At 36.1% G+C, this 15,722-nt stretch overlaps 1 protein-coding gene across 2 annotated transcripts in view; it reads left to right on the top strand.

The window, feature by feature from the left end:
• Positions 1–15,722, top strand: part of csnk1g2b (casein kinase 1, gamma 2b) — a 41,196-nt gene extending 25,474 nt beyond the window's left edge. Inside the window, exons 5-13 of one of the 2 annotated variants that reach the window (XM_051117668.1) lie at positions 1,965–2,113; positions 2,297–2,531; positions 2,833–2,918; positions 5,336–5,420; positions 5,506–5,654; positions 5,800–5,880; positions 10,223–10,324; positions 11,473–11,579; positions 14,632–15,722. In XM_051117668.1, coding sequence (XP_050973625.1) covers positions 1,965–2,113; positions 2,297–2,531; positions 2,833–2,918; positions 5,336–5,420; positions 5,506–5,654; positions 5,800–5,880; positions 10,223–10,324; positions 11,473–11,579; positions 14,632–14,686 — 1,049 coding nt within the window. In that variant the 3' untranslated portion in view covers positions 14,687–15,722. The remainder of the gene's footprint in view (positions 1–1,964; positions 2,114–2,296; positions 2,532–2,832; positions 2,919–5,335; positions 5,421–5,505; positions 5,655–5,799; positions 5,881–10,222; positions 10,325–11,472; positions 11,580–14,631) is intronic. The other variant, XM_051117669.1, reaches the window with a different exon arrangement.

Genomic DNA, 15,722 nt, shown 5'->3' with positions numbered 1-15,722 from the left:
TTCCAAATGGATCCGGCTGGCTAAAGTGCAGGCAGGTGTGTGCGCGTGTTCGGCACCCCCACCCGTGGGAATGACGTTTGCCAGATCAGGTAAATCCTTGTGTAATCCTCCCTGGAGCTGGGTTTTCCTAGGCTGGCTGTCTCAGTGTGTCTCATGTGCCTCTGCATCTGACCATTGAAGCGAAGAACACACACACAAGCGGGATTTGGCCCAGGCGACCTGAAATTGAATTGGAAACACTGGCAGTGGGCAGCAGTTAAGAACTGTGTGTCCTAGAGGTCTTGTTTTGTGGAGTCACAGCAAAGCGTGCTCTTGTTTTTTGTTTTTTTTTAGACGGCAAAAAAAAAGTAATTCTGCTCAACACCTGCGATTTGCACTAGACTAAGCTGTACTATGGTGCTAGGGGTGGGTATGAAAAAGTCAGAACTGTGAGAGATAAACTTGGAATTCTCACATTTTTTTCCTTAATTGCGAGTTTATGTCCCACAGTTTTGAGAAAAAAAATCAAAATTGCAAGTTTATATCTTGCAATTCTTACTTTATAACTCACAATTGAGAGTTTATGTCATGCAATTCTGAGAAAAGTCAAAATTACAAGTTTATATTTTGCAATTCTTACTTTCTAACAATTAGGTTTATTTCCCGCAATTCTGAGTATAAAGTCAAAATTGCAAGTTTATATCTTGCAGTTCTTACTTTGACTTGCAATCACGAAAAAAAAAGTGGCAGAAAACTGACTTCTATAGGTGGGTGATATAAGCTAAAATTTATAGCACAATATTCTTAAAAATAAAAATATTAAAACATTTTTATACATATTTTATTTAGTGCTGTCAATCGCGATTAATCGCATCCAAAATAAAAGTTTTTGTTTACATAATGTATGTGTGTGTGCTGTGTATATTTATTATGTATATATAATTATGCATATATAAATACACACACATGCATGGATATATTTAAGAAAAACATATTGTTTACATATTAAATATATTTATATATATAATATTAATTATATGAATAAAAATATACACATGTAAATATTTTTGAAATATATACTGTGTGTCTGTATGTACTTATACATACATAATAAATATACACAGCACACACACATATATATTTAATGTAAACAAAAACTTTTATTTTGGATGCGATTAATCACGATTAATCGTTTGACAGCACTATTACTACTGTTTTATTCATATAAATTATTTTATGTACATTGACACATTTGAACAATTTTCCCCCCCCCTATTTCTACAGTTAATGAATAGGCCTATTCATTTTAATTTTAATTTTTATATTTATTAAAAATTATCTGCTGGTCATTGCTTTTTTTTTTTAAATAAGCTTCTCTGTTTTTGTTTGATAAATGTCGTTTTAGCAGCAATATCTAAGGGGACAAAGGTTTTTTTTTTTTAAACGTACAAGCTCTTTTTGCTCTTTAATCGAACGTCCATTCCCCACCATAAAGCACTGTTTTACATAATTGCAGTAGAAAATTTATACCGGTCTATGTAGTTTCATTTTGTATATCACCCACCCCTGCTATGCTATATAGTTTCAGTGGCAAGTCTGTTGAATGATGTTAATGTCATCAGCCCGCCTTCATTAACCTTTTAGAATCATGCCCAGAGACTGTGGACTGAGTACTTATTGTGGGAGAGAACGTGTGGTGCGTGGGATAGATCAGCTGTTTTACAGCCCTCTGTAAACTCTGTGAGCGTGAGGATAGTCGCTGTTTTAATAAATTGCATGCTGTGCTCTCTCTCCAAGGGCTTGTTAGTAATGTTTTGTTCAAGGTGTTGTCATTATGGGTCCTGTCGGAGACAGTGGCCTGTACTGGCTGTGAACAGGATGCTAAACATTTGGTGGCGTTTCTCTGAAGGACAAAAACATAGTTTGAGATTCAAGATTCTATGGTTGTATTTCACTGTTGTTAAATGGCTGTTTTGTCTTTGCAGAGGGAGTTCCTCAGGTCTTCTACTTCGGGCCTTGTGGGAAGTACAATGCTATGGTATTGGAACTGCTCGGGCCCAGTCTGGAGGACCTGTTTGACCTCTGCGACCGCACTTTCTCCCTCAAGACCGTCCTAATGATAGCTATTCAACTGGTAAGCCTCCGGTCAGAGAGCCTGTTAGCTTTTTTTCAGCAATTTTGGTTTGTCTCATTACACATTTAAGATTTCTTTTGGCTGTTTTCTAAATGATTTCTAGGAATCGTTCAGCTCTGGCATGTTTTTGTGGGACATTTTTGGTCCGCAGTGTCCTTAACAGCATCTTCCTTGTTTTCTCAGATAACACGGATGGAGTACGTTCATACACGGAGCTTGATATATCGAGACGTCAAGCCAGAGAATTTTTTGGTGGGGCGGCCGGGGTCTAAGAGGCAGCACACCATTCATATCATTGACTTCGGGCTTGCCAAAGAATACATAGACCCCGAGACCAAAAAACACATCCCGTACCGAGAGCATAAGAGCCTGACTGGCACAGCCCGGTATATGAGTATCAACACACATTTGGGAAAAGGTGTGTACTGCGAACACGCATCTCCATTCATTTTCCTATGAAAACCAGCCTTGTGTTTCCAAAATGTTAGTTTTCTGAATTTATTTTTTTAAACAAGAAAGATTTCTTGGGTGAAAGGGGAAAAATAATCAAATCAGCAACCCACCTTAAATTACATACTTTCATTTTCCTGAGTGACTCATATTTATGTAACCCATTTAATCATGTAGTTTTAAATAAATCCGTCTCATTTTACAGCGAAAATGTACCTGTTGCGTCCGTCAATATGATATGTAACAGTTGTTGTTTTTTCCCCCCTCAGAACAAAGCAGAAGGGACGATCTAGAAGCACTGGGCCATATGTTTATGTACTTTCTGAGAGGCAGTTTGCCCTGGCAGGGCTTGAAGGTTTGAACTTTTCTACCTCCCATTCTTAAAATGATTTTTTTGTTTTCATTTCTTCACCTCATGTAGGAGTGTTTTTTTGATATTTGTGTAGTATTATTAAAATGATCTGCAGGTTTCATGTTTTGTTTTTTTTTTGGTGGGGGGGTTTGCAATGCACATAATACTGCTGAAAATTTTAGGGTTGGTAAGTCATTTATGTTTCCCAAGGATGCATTTATTTGATCAAAAATACAGTAAAATAGGGTTGGGTTAAAAATATTGTTTTTTTTTTTTTTTCTTCTTTTCCAAAGTGAATCGCATTTTTGATGATCTAAACATGCTCAAACTCATGAAGCTTTGCACACATGCCAAAAGTGGTGAACATTTACATCTGATATGGGTTTCAGAAGTGGGTTTGGGAAAATGGCTCGATAGCACCACCTATAAATTTCAACAAAGTGCCCCTTGAGCTGTGTTTCACATACATGTACGAAATAACACACCAATACCTTCCAAAAAAACCTATGAAGTCCGAAACCCAACAGGAAGTATGTTATTTTGAATTTTCGGGCATTTTATTTAAAACAAACTCCTCCTGGAGTTTTTAAACAGATCAACACCAAATGTACTCTTATCTAAAGCCCTTTGTGACGTTATATATTGTGAAGATCTTGAGTTTTCGTTGAAGGGCGTGTCCGTGGCAGCCTGACAAACTTTGATGTTTCACCATGAAAAAGGAAGTTATTCAGGCATACAATGTCTGATCTGCATCAAAATTCACAAGTTTGATAAGGGTCCTGTCCTGAACACATGCCCATGACCATATTCAGTTATAGTCATAGCGCCACCTGCTGGCAACAGGAAGTGCCATGTTTTACACTGTAACAAACTCCTCAGAGATTTAATGCCATCAATATTATATTTGGTCAGTCTATTCTATGTTAAATTGCGAAGATCTTGAGTTTCACTATGGGAATAAGTGTTGTAGCTCAGCCAAACTTCTTTCAAACTTCACACATTCGATAAGAATTGTGGCCTGAACACATCTAAAGGCCAATGTTCAGCTATAATCATAGTGCCAACTCTTGGCAACAGGTTACGTCTTACTTTGCACTATTTCAAACATACTATCTACTATCTGCGCCAAACTTCGTATGTTTTATAAAAGTGCTGGCCTGAAGACATCTACATGCCAATATCCAGTTTAGTCATAGCACCACCAGGTAGCAGGAAGTTTGGCACATATAAGTAACTTTGACGTACTTCTTCTATTTTTACCACTTTAAATGCATATTGCCCACAGTTCGCTGTTTTCTTAAAGCCACCGGGTGGTGGTGAGCTTTTTACTGTTCTTTGATGTTTAATTTGTTTTAAATTTGTTTTTTCAAGATTTTATGATGGCCATCATTTAAATGTTTATATAAAAATACTAATTGGAGTAGAAATAATTATGTAATTGTAATTTTATTATTATTTTTAGTATTATTGTAATTTTAGTATTATTGACATGTACCTGCTATATATTCAAAATAATTAATATTAAATAGAATATGTTTATTTATTTATTTATACAGCGCTTGATTGTGAAATCGAATCAAATCGCAAACTTGTGAATCAGAATCAGATTGAATCATGAAATTTGTGTCAGAACCCAGCCCTACAGTAAAAGCAATATAAATATGAAATTATTACAGTAATTTTTTTTATTATTGTAACACTCCAGTCTTTAGTGTCATATAATCCTTCAGATGTCATAATTTGCAAATTTGCTGCTTAAGAAACATTTCTTATTATTATCAGTGTAGAAAATGGATTTGCAGACTTTGTGGAAACATGATACTCTTAAATAAAAAAGAGTATTTATTTTTTAACATTCCAAATGTCTTTACTGTCACTTTTTATCAATTTAATGCATCCTTGCTGATTAAAACTATTGTTATTATTATTCTTTTTTTTTTTTTCTTTTTTTTTTTTAATCTTGCTGACCCCAAATTTTTGAACAGTAGTGTAACTGAGAAGTGTGACGACATGGCAACAAATGCAGATATCAGTTGTTCGTGTTGTGCTTCAGTTGCTCAGCCATGTGTCAAAGAGGAGTCACATGGCCGTAGCAGTTGCGGTTGCTTCTGAACGCACACAGGTGTTAGAATCACCTCAGCGCTCGCCTGCTGAAGTGCTCTTTCTCACACCATTGTTAATTCATCACTTAAAGGGATTACACGGAAGGCACATAACAGTAGGGTGAGAATGAAAAAGTAAATGAAAAAACTAGTAAAACAATCTTCTTTTGTTGTGCGAGTCATTGTGTATTCAATAAAAACTAGCCAGAGGCAAAATCTTGCCCTGGATTTGTGTGTTGCATATGTTTTATTACATTTCAGACAGGTTTATGTCTTTCATAAGCAGTTTGTAGGAAATCATTTGTGTTTCCCATACAGGCGGACACACTGAAAGAACGTTACCAGAAAATCGGCGACACCAAGCGAGCCACGCCGATCGAAGTACTATGTGAAAGTTTCCCAGGTTAGTGCTATAGATTCGATTATGTCAACCAAGCGCGTAAAGCGTTTCTCTGAACTAATTCCATTCCTGTGTTTACACACTGCAGAGGAAATGGCCACCTATCTGAGATACGTGAGAAGACTGGACTTCTTCGAGAAACCAGATTATGACTACCTGAGGAAGCTCTTTACAGACCTCTTCGACAGAAATGGCTACGTCTTTGATTACGAGTATGACTGGGTCGGCAAGCCTCTCGTGAGTGTTTGTTTCCTCCTCAGACACTTCCTCAATGCTTTTCTTGCTACTTCAACTGTCAAATGCCTTTGTCATGCTGCACTGGCTTTATTTTTATCTCAACGGTAAGATCATTGTTTTTTTTTGTTTTTTTTTGTTTTTACAGCCAACACCTATAGGCCCCATCCCCACAGACACACCCCAGCCAAGCAGCAGAGACAAAGCACAACCACAGACCAAAAACCAGGTGAGTTGGGTGCGCAATTTATCTTCGAGTGTACACTATACATTTTAATCACCATAGGTGGTCGTAGTGTACATCTCATTCGTTTCAGTGCGGTGTAGGACGTGTCTCACACACTCAAACCAGTTATAGTATATCCACTCTAGATGAGGGTTCCGCCCACTTTTTCCTCTTTAAGTATGTAACCAATTAGAAAAAGCCTTGATGCTTTTAGCCATACACTTTGATGTCAGAGCAAAAGTTGTTAGAGGAGTTGTTCAAGTTTTGCGTGATGTTACAGTTGTGCAATGCAGTTTCTCATCATCATTCGTGTGATTAATTAGTGGGATGGAAGGCTGGTTAGTTGTGCATTGCTGGGTGTAAACAAATCTGTTTTAGTGGCCAGTTGCTTGGAGACAAAGTTCCCTGCTGCTGAATCAAAATGCTTTCGGTTCAGTGGCGGTATCAGCATTGTCTTCACTTTCTGTGTCTCAAAAATGTTCTGAATGGAGATGAGGGCCATATGGTGAAAGTCCATGAACATCATGTTCCTGTTGTTCTGTTATCTTGATAATTATGACAACATGGACAGGACAAAAATTCCTCTATACATTTTTTTTTAATCTAGATACTGTATCTTTAAAAAGTTTGTGTGTACGATTTTTAAATATTTCGAAAGAAATATGCTGGCCAAGGCTGCATTTATTTGATCAAAAATACAGTAAAACAAAAGTCATTGTGAAATACTGTAATGTCATAGCTGAATTTTCAGCAGCTTTTACTTCAGTCTTCAGTCAAATGATCCTTAATAAATCGTTCTATTATTTTGATGTGGTGCTCAAGAAAATTTTATTGTCATCAGCACTGAAAACAGTTGACCCTTCGCAAAAACCCGCTCTTCTTTGTTACTGTTGCTGTGTCTGACAAAACAATGCCTTTCTCGCACTACACGTCATGTTCTAATGCAGTGAAAAATACATCGCGGCACAAAGAGGAAACTGACAACACATCGGCAGATAAGACAGAGCAGGTTACTTCTGGTATAAAACAACGTCTCAGCTTTAAAATGCTGTCGTTTCAGAAATTCAGACAATAAATACTGTTTTGTGGCTCTTTAATGTGTCGTGACAGATCAGTGTGTTGGCTTAAAGAAGTCCACTTCCAGAACAAAAATTTACAAATAATGTACTCGCCCCTTTGTCATCGAAGATGTTCATGTCTTTCTTTCTTCAGTCGTAAATAAATTTTTTTTTTTTTGAGGAAAACATTTCAGGATTTTTCTCCACATAATGGACTGCAATAGTGCCCCAATTTTGAACTTCCAAAATGCAGTTTAAATGTGGCTTCAAACAATCCCAAATGTGGTTGTAAATGATCCCAACCAAGGAAGAAGGGTCTTATGTAGCGAAACTATTGGTTATTTTCATTAAAAAGTATAATTTAAATACTTTTTATTCTCAAATGCTCATCTTGTCTTACTCTGTCTGAACTCTGTGTATTCTGGCTCAAGACAGTTAGGGTATGTTGAAAAACTCCAATCGTATTTTCTCCCTCAACTTCAAAAATAATTTCAAAATCATCCTACATCACTGCAGAAGTACCGACCCAGTCTTTGCAAAGTGAACATGCAAAGAAGATCAGACACCCTTAACAAAGGTAAAACAGCCATATAGGATGATTTTGAAGTTGAGGGAGAACATGAGATAGGAGTTTTTTGACATACCTTAACTGTCATGAGCCGGAAAAAAGGTCAGATGTTAAAAAGTATATAAATTGTATTATTTTTATGAAAATTACTGATCGTTTCGCTAGATAAGACCCTTCTTCCTTGGCTGGGATCGTTTGAAGCCACATTTAAACTGCACTTTGGAAGCTCAAACTCGGGGCACCATTGAAGTCCACTACATGGAGAGAAATCCTGAAATGTTTTCTTCAAAAAACATAATTTCTTTAGGACTGAAGAAAGAAAGACATCAACATTTTGGATGACAATGGGGTGACTACATTATCTGTAAATTTTTGTTGTGGAAGTGGACTTCTCCTTTAATAGTTCAATGAACTGCAGAAAGAGGTCAATACACACAGTGTTTCTAGTTTAAGTCTGAAGACAACAAGAGGCTATGCAGTGCCAAGTTGTGGAAAAACATTGCCTTCCTTTTAGTCCCAACATTAGGAAAGAGTGGATGAACTTTATTTTTAATGAAATTCCAGAACGCATCAGTGGCCACGTACACGTTGCAGCTAAATTCAGTTGTCAGTTCACCTTTTACTCCTTAATTGCATTCTGTACACACATAATTCACTAAAATACGGGAGAGACAACTGCATTTGACAACCGCCAAAAAAATACAGGTAGTGACTACAGCATTTACAGAAATTCTACGCAGTGTGTACTCATCTGAACTGAACAACTAGTTGTTAATGACGTATTTAAACGCACATCAGAAATGTGTTTTCGTCTGTATGTGAGATGCAATAAAATAACAGTTAAAGAAGTCTTAACCTTAGCACATTTTGACATGAGGCTAGTTGCATCCACGAACCCTGTGGTAAAGTGTCAGTGTTGCCAGATCTTCATAAAAAACAACAACAAATAAGGGCTAGCACAAAAAACACAAATGCTTATGTTCTATAATACCAAAAAAAAATCATTTATATCATATCCGGAACAGATCACTTTATGGATAACTCCATAAAGTGCCTAGCTTTATGAGCTAAGACCAAACAACATGCCTAAAAGCGCTTGTAAATATGAGGACATGGCAACACTGCAAGACAGCGTTCTCTAGCAGCCCCCCCCGAGCATAAACAAAACACAGCACGTCTATCAGTGTTGGTTTAGTTAAAAATCGACGGACAAAAAGAGTCTTTAGCCAAAAAATGGCAGATACCAAACTGCTAAATTCTTATTCAGTCTTGCAAAACAACAAAATGTTGGTGTGATTACAAACGTGGGATTGCCTGCTGTTCTGTACACACGGAACAATAATTTACAGGACTCACTCCAGCATTTAAATGTGGTTGTCACTCCTGAAACTTGTGTGTATGTGGCCAGTAAGAACTTGGTCCTTTGTTCACTTTACTTTACCACGGATTTGTTGATAAACAAGGCGCCAGTTCGGCACAGGAATTTCAGAAAGATTGAAACTAAAAAACGATGCTGTGCCGACTATATTGAATCCGACAGTGATGTCGCAGCACACAAGTGTGAGTAACTGTTTTTATTACGTGGTCACTATTGCTTTGTCTGTTATTACAGATTAGTTTATTATGTACTGAGTTTTTATGGGTTTTTAGCCTAAATCACAGCAGCTGCGAAGGATGTAGGCTGTCAAACATACACAACTGTTAGCCAATCGTAGCACTGGACGTTTACTTATGAGTCTACAATCCACCATGCCTATTCAAACAGAGTGTTCTGATTAGAAGGCGCAAAAAACTAGACAGAAGATAGCCTGTTAAATTATGTCTATCTAAATTATGATGTAAAAATCTTGATAACATTATAGCTGGACCTACACAGAACAAAATAAAAAAAAAAAAGGCAGTTCATGACCCTTTTCATTTTTCTTTTACTACTCCAAAAACTTTGGAGCAGGAGTGTACATTTTAAATTAGCCTTTGTCTGGACTTTGTGTACTTGCTGTCATTATGCAACTCTGGCGCACACACCATTTATGTTGTTTATCCGTGTTCCAGTGAAATTACAAAATAAATGTAGCCAAAATGTGCTTTTGTTCCCAATATACATCCACTAACAAACAGACAGTGTTCTTCCGTGCGGCACATAATGCCACCCTGGAAATAATGATTTCATTATGGCTCATCTCTCCATTTCTGTGACATCTTTAAACATAATCTATCAAATGTGTTTTGATGTACAACCACTAACAAACCTAAGGTAGCCTTAACTCTAAAATCCCAGTTTAACCCCTGACGATGAGTATCTCTGCATTCATTTTATGTTACATGAGCATGAAATAAGCTTGGATCTGGTGGAAGATTTTTGTATGTGTATGTGGCCCTCTGCCTGTGCTTGAGATGTAATGTTAGTGTTCATGTCATTATTTGTGAAAACTCGCATTGATTTCCAATAGCAGTCTTAATTCTGCATGTTTGCTACGTTGTTCATTTGTTTATTTTTTCTCGCTCTGTTTTTCCATTAGTTTGTGTCATTCGTTTACAATCTTGGTAACTAAGCAAGCTTCTGCATGTGAGATGTCTTCTTTTAATGCTTTATTTTTCGTTTGTTTGTTTTTACTTACCCACCGGCCCTTTCCCATCAAAACCTCAAAATCTCCATCCGTCTCACCCTGTCCCACCCTCCATGCTTCCCCACCCAAAATGCTCTTCCACTGTCGATCAGTCGCCCGAGCCCAAAGGAAGTGAGTGTCAGCCCACTCCAGTGACCAATAAGGAGACTCTGGGGTCGCATCTCACGGCCGAGAGGCTGGGGGGCTCAGTGCAGGTACTGCTTGCTCGTGGTGTTGCTTTTTGAGTGAGCGTGGCTGCTTCTGTCTGTCTTTCGCACACTCATTCATCTGTGATGCTCAGCTTGGCTCCTTTAGGCTCTGAATGCACTACAGATGGCGGCGGTGCCATTCCTTGGAGATACCATGTGTTTTAAATAGCAGCCATCAAGCATTTTAGTTGGAGAGCAGCTCACGGTGTGATAGGATCTAATGGATGCTAATAGGTTTCAAAAGAGAAAATCTTATGTGGGGTGTTTTGAAAGGCACTTGATGAGACACATGTGCCACCTAGTGTTGGGTTTTGGAATGATATACCATGGTCCGTGGTCTATTTTTTTTTTTTTTTTTTTTTTTTGTGTTTAGTCTGTTTTTGTTTTAATGCCAAGTTTATTCAAATTAAAATACATTTTTTTAGATTTGATTTTATTTCAGTTCTGGAACTAAAGTCAAATGTAGTTTTATTAATTTATGCACATCTGAATCAGCCATTACTCCAGTTCTCCAAATTTTTTTCCAGAAATGATTCTAATATGCTGAGTTTTGGTGCTCAAGAAACATTTTACTGCTAGATATTTTTGTGGAAGCTGATTTTTCTCCAGGATTCTTTGATTAGAAAATTCAAAAGAACTGCATTTGATTAACTGAAATCTTTTGTGAAACTATAAACAGCAGTTGAATATGAGAAAGGCCCAAACAATCTCTTTTTGAAACAGGAATCTTGCAGTGTAGTCACATGTTTACTACCTAAAAATATAAGTCATAATGACTAATTTGGATGATCAAATATTCATTGTATTCTGTTCTTCCTCTCCTTTTCCATATATGTGTATAATCGTTAAGTGTGATTGTTGTGGTTGCAAAGTTTTTTAGGAAGTCATGTTGTGATTCATCCGTATACAGTGTTATTTTGGTTAAATAGCAAGTCAGTCCATGTGTTTATTAGATTATTTAACACACTCTGAAAAAGTGTGCTCTTTTGTTCACAAATCTTTAATATTTACAATCCACAGTTTTTAATTACCTATTATAGGATGTGTATGTTTCTCTATAGTGTGAAATGTGTCTTTCTAATGGCACACTGGAAGAAAATAATTCTTGTGATTGCGTGACATGTTTTTATTGTTTCTGTCTGTGTGATCTTCAGGTCATGAGCTCCACGAATGGAGAGCTGAACACAGACGACCCAACCGCAGGACACTCCAACGCTCCCATCACTGCGCCCGCTGAGGTAGAGGTGGCAGACGACACAAAGTAAGTTTTACATCACTGAAAATCTCCCAATGGTGTCTTGAAAATAACAAATCACTTTTTATTTTGCAAAAAAAATTAAATTTTGCATGTAAAAGCATTTGTATACTAGTGTTGCACGATATACCGGTACTTAAAAAGTATCACGATACTCTGCTTTTAAAAACAGTACGATTCCGCATTTTACTACTACCGGTACTTTAAGAATGCATTTAAATAAAAGCCGTATTTCTGTTTTGTTTACATACGCATGGCGCTAGCGGTGTTTTCAGCCTCTGCCGCCTCAATATACGAGTACATGAACACATGCCCATAATCTCTAGAACTGCTCTGACACTCACTTAATGAGCAGTTTACCGTTTCTTTTGTGGAAAACCATCATATAATGAAGACCCTAAAGGTTTTCGCAGCAACCCGTCAAAATAGAAGTTCGGTTTAACTTGACAGTCAGAAATATATTAATATATTACTTAATGTAAAGAAAGTAGTAGTAGTACTACTGCTAATAAAAATATTATTAAAACAATGTTTAAGGAATATTTACCAGAAAAATTATTTACCAGAATTTATTTACCAGAAAATTGTAAATACACAACACAGTATTTCTGAAAAAAAGAAATAAATAGCCTATATTAAATTAATTCATCAAATCTAATTATCCTTTATAAATTCATTAGACATGCTTTTGATTATTCAAATGTAATGAAACAATTAAAATAGAATCCAGAAATGTAATGGAAAACAGATTCACAAACAAAACTGAATTTGAGGAAAAAAAAAAAAAAACGTATTTCACAGGGCCTTACAAACTTAATTTTTGTTAAACCTTTAATAAATTGCTGTTAAAGGAAAAAAAGTCCACTTCCAGAACAACAATTCACAAATAATTTACTCACCCCCTTGTCATCCAAGATGTTCATGTCTTTCTGTCTTCAGTCGTAAAGACATGTTTTTGAAGAGAACATTTCAGGATTTTTCTTCATTTAATGGACTTCAATTCTGCCCCTGATTTTGAACTTCCACAATGTAGTTTAAATGTGGTTTCAGCGGGCTCTGAACGATCCCAGCCGAGGAAGAAGGGTCTTATCTAGCGAAACGATGGGTCATTTTTTTCAAAAAATAAAAATTTGTGTACTTTTTAAGCACAAAAGCTTGTGTAGCACAGGCTCTTGGATGCGTGTTGTTATATAATTTGTTCATTTTGAATGGATCTTCAATGTGACTTGGGAAGAACGAGTCGTCTCGGGGAGTGATTCGTTCAGTGGTGCATGCACAACATCCTGTTAGGTTCTGTACTGGAATTAGTTCACCTGTTTCGAGTCATCGGGTTTTTCGAGTCATTCGTTCATCTTATGGTGCTGTCACGTGATGAATGAATGACTCAAACCCGAAAAAGTCAGATAAGAAGTGAGGTGAGCTAATCATAGACTAAAGACCCAGGTAAACAATGAATTAATCTTTTGTTTCTTATAGAATTACAGTATTGTCTTGTTTGTAGTGTAATCAACGTTTGTGTAAGCAGTAGATGTGTTAGGGAAGTAACACGTAACATTTTAATTATATTTTGCTAAAATGAACGAAATGACTGGAAGAAAGATTTGTTCATTTTGTTGAACGAGACTCAAAGGTCCAAGTCGGTAAAATGATCCGAACTTCCCATCACTACTACAAATCACGTCTAAGTTCATCGTCTGTGTACTCCGACTCAAAAAGGTAGAGAATGGCGAAAAACTCCATCTTATTTTCTCCTACAACTTCAGAATTGTCAGACATCGTTGTAGCTTTTTGTTTGTAAACAGTGTTTGACTTACTTGCACTTTCTTAGTCTTTGCACGCTTGCTTTGTAAACACTGGGTCTGTAGTTCTGCGTGACCTTTCGACGTGATTCAATAGAACACGCATCTCAGAGCCTGTGGTACACGACCTTTTGTGCTTATAAAAGTATACAAATTTTTATTTTTAAAAAAAAAATGACAGATCGTTTCACTAGATAAGACCCTTCTTCCTCGGCTGGGATTGTTTAGAGCTTTTTAAAGCTGCATTTAAACTACATTTTGGAAGTTCAAAATCGGGGCACCAATGAAGTCCATTATATGGAGAAAAATCCTGAAATGTTTTCCTCAAAAACCATAATTTCTTTATGACTGAAGACAAAAAGACATGAACATCTTGGATGACAAGGGGGTGAGTAAAGTATTTGTAAATTGTGTTCTGGAAGTGAACTTCTCCTTTAAATTCTGCAAGTTTCATGATTTCAATTAATTTGACATGTTTTTTTTGTTTAAATCTTTTTTTTTTTTTTTAATGTAACCATTAAAATGAAAATGGAATTTTAATTTTAAAAACAGATTTCATAGGTCTCATTTGTGTCTTTGTTTTATTGTAGTTGTCCTTTAGTTTGTTACTTGCATCTAGGTTCTTATTATTAATAACAAAGATAAAATAACAAAAAATGACTATGTCATGATATAAATTGTTGTTGTGAAATAAATGTACTATATTTGGCTTTATACTTTAAGCTGACTTATTATTTTTTTTTAAAGGGGAAATGAAATGCTTTGTTTCAATAGATAAATAACTATGATTTCTATTTGGATCATCTATTATTTAATTACTTTTCCTGTTGTTCTATGTTATTTTTCGTAGTATCGGTTCAGTAGTGGTGTCGTGATATTTTAGTCAAGTATCGTATCGAAGTCAAAATTCTGATATCGTGACTATTGTATACACAGAGGATAATGTCTTATATTAATGACACTTTTTCATTCATTATTTAGTGTTTTATGTTATCCTTGTATGTGGGTGGTAGTAAGTCATAACAGACAAATTAATCACTGTAAAATAATTTTTGCCATCTTTATTCCCATTGGTTGTCACTGCTCATTTGCATAAATGTTACAATGCTGAATATGCCAACTTTGCATCGTTCATCAATTCAATTGAAAATGAATTATTTATGAATTACTAATTTCGTCAAGTTGCAAGCTGCTATATATATGTCCCTTTACTGCTTTAATGTTCCTCAATGTAGTTTTCTTTCTCTGTGTTTTTTCAGGTGCTGTTGTTTTTTTAAGAGAAGAAAGAGGAAAGCTCTTCAGAGACACAAGTGAAGCGCGCTCTTTGAAAAGAACTTGAAACATTCTGGTCACTGTTAAGTTTGAAATGCAAGCAAATACACAGATCTCTCTCTCTCTCTGTCTTTCTTTCTCTCTATCTCTCTCTCTGTCCCCATCACACTTTCTTTCATAGATGCTTCACCACTTAATGGAGTGCAAAGGAATGATGTTGACTGTCCAACAGACTCTGGTTCCTTCAAAAAAAAAAGAGAATAATGAAGATACATAAGAAGTGTAAAAAAAAAAAAGAAAAAAAGAAATCATGCATAAACACTCAAAAAAGATATGAGATTAATTGATGATATAAGACCACAGTGATGCTGTTTGAAACAGTTGGTGTATTCTAGTTTCCATGCAGAGCGTTTATTGTTCATTGATCAGGGGACGTTACATCTGTGAACGGATGATTTCAGTTTTCTTAGAAATAGATCTTATTTGTGATTAAAAACGTGAGGGCAGGAGTCTCTGCACTGGGAATGACACCCACCAAATTACAAAATAACAGGACACATTTCATCTCAACCAGACTCTGGAGTCTTTTTTTTTTTTCCCTGTAATTTAATTTTTTGATTTTTTTTTTTTTTTTCTTTTTGATTGAGAGGAATCCTTGGGGTTGTAAAGCAGTTGTAGTGTCCTGAAAATGTTTTCTTTTTGTCCTTTTGTCTTTTTTTTTTAAATATAAATTCTTCCTTTTTTTTGTCATTGTGGACTCTGTAGCACAGTTACTGGCCTCAGGTACTGTGGAGGATGGAGAGACAAATGGATATTATTCTCTTGTCATTGTTGTTATTGCACTTTTGGAGAAAAAAAAAAAAAGAGAAGACAACACAGTGGGCTTGAAATGAAATGACGAGACAAATGACAGACTATATAAACTGATGTGGGAGCGCTCCCACACAGGGCTGATATCTGTTCAAGGACCGTTTAAGGAAAAGAAGAAAAATATGTACTTGTTTTATTTCTCACATCAAAATTTATTTACCAGGAAATCATAGTTTGTGCCTTTCCAAGTAAAATGTTTAAAATTTAA

Source organism: Labeo rohita, chromosome 8 (genome assembly GCF_022985175.1).
Source record: "Labeo rohita strain BAU-BD-2019 chromosome 8, IGBB_LRoh.1.0, whole genome shotgun sequence".
Taxonomy (NCBI): Eukaryota; Metazoa; Chordata; class Actinopteri; order Cypriniformes; family Cyprinidae; genus Labeo; species Labeo rohita.
Note: the sequence above shows the minus strand (reverse complement) of the source record. Positions and strands in the feature narration are given on the sequence as shown.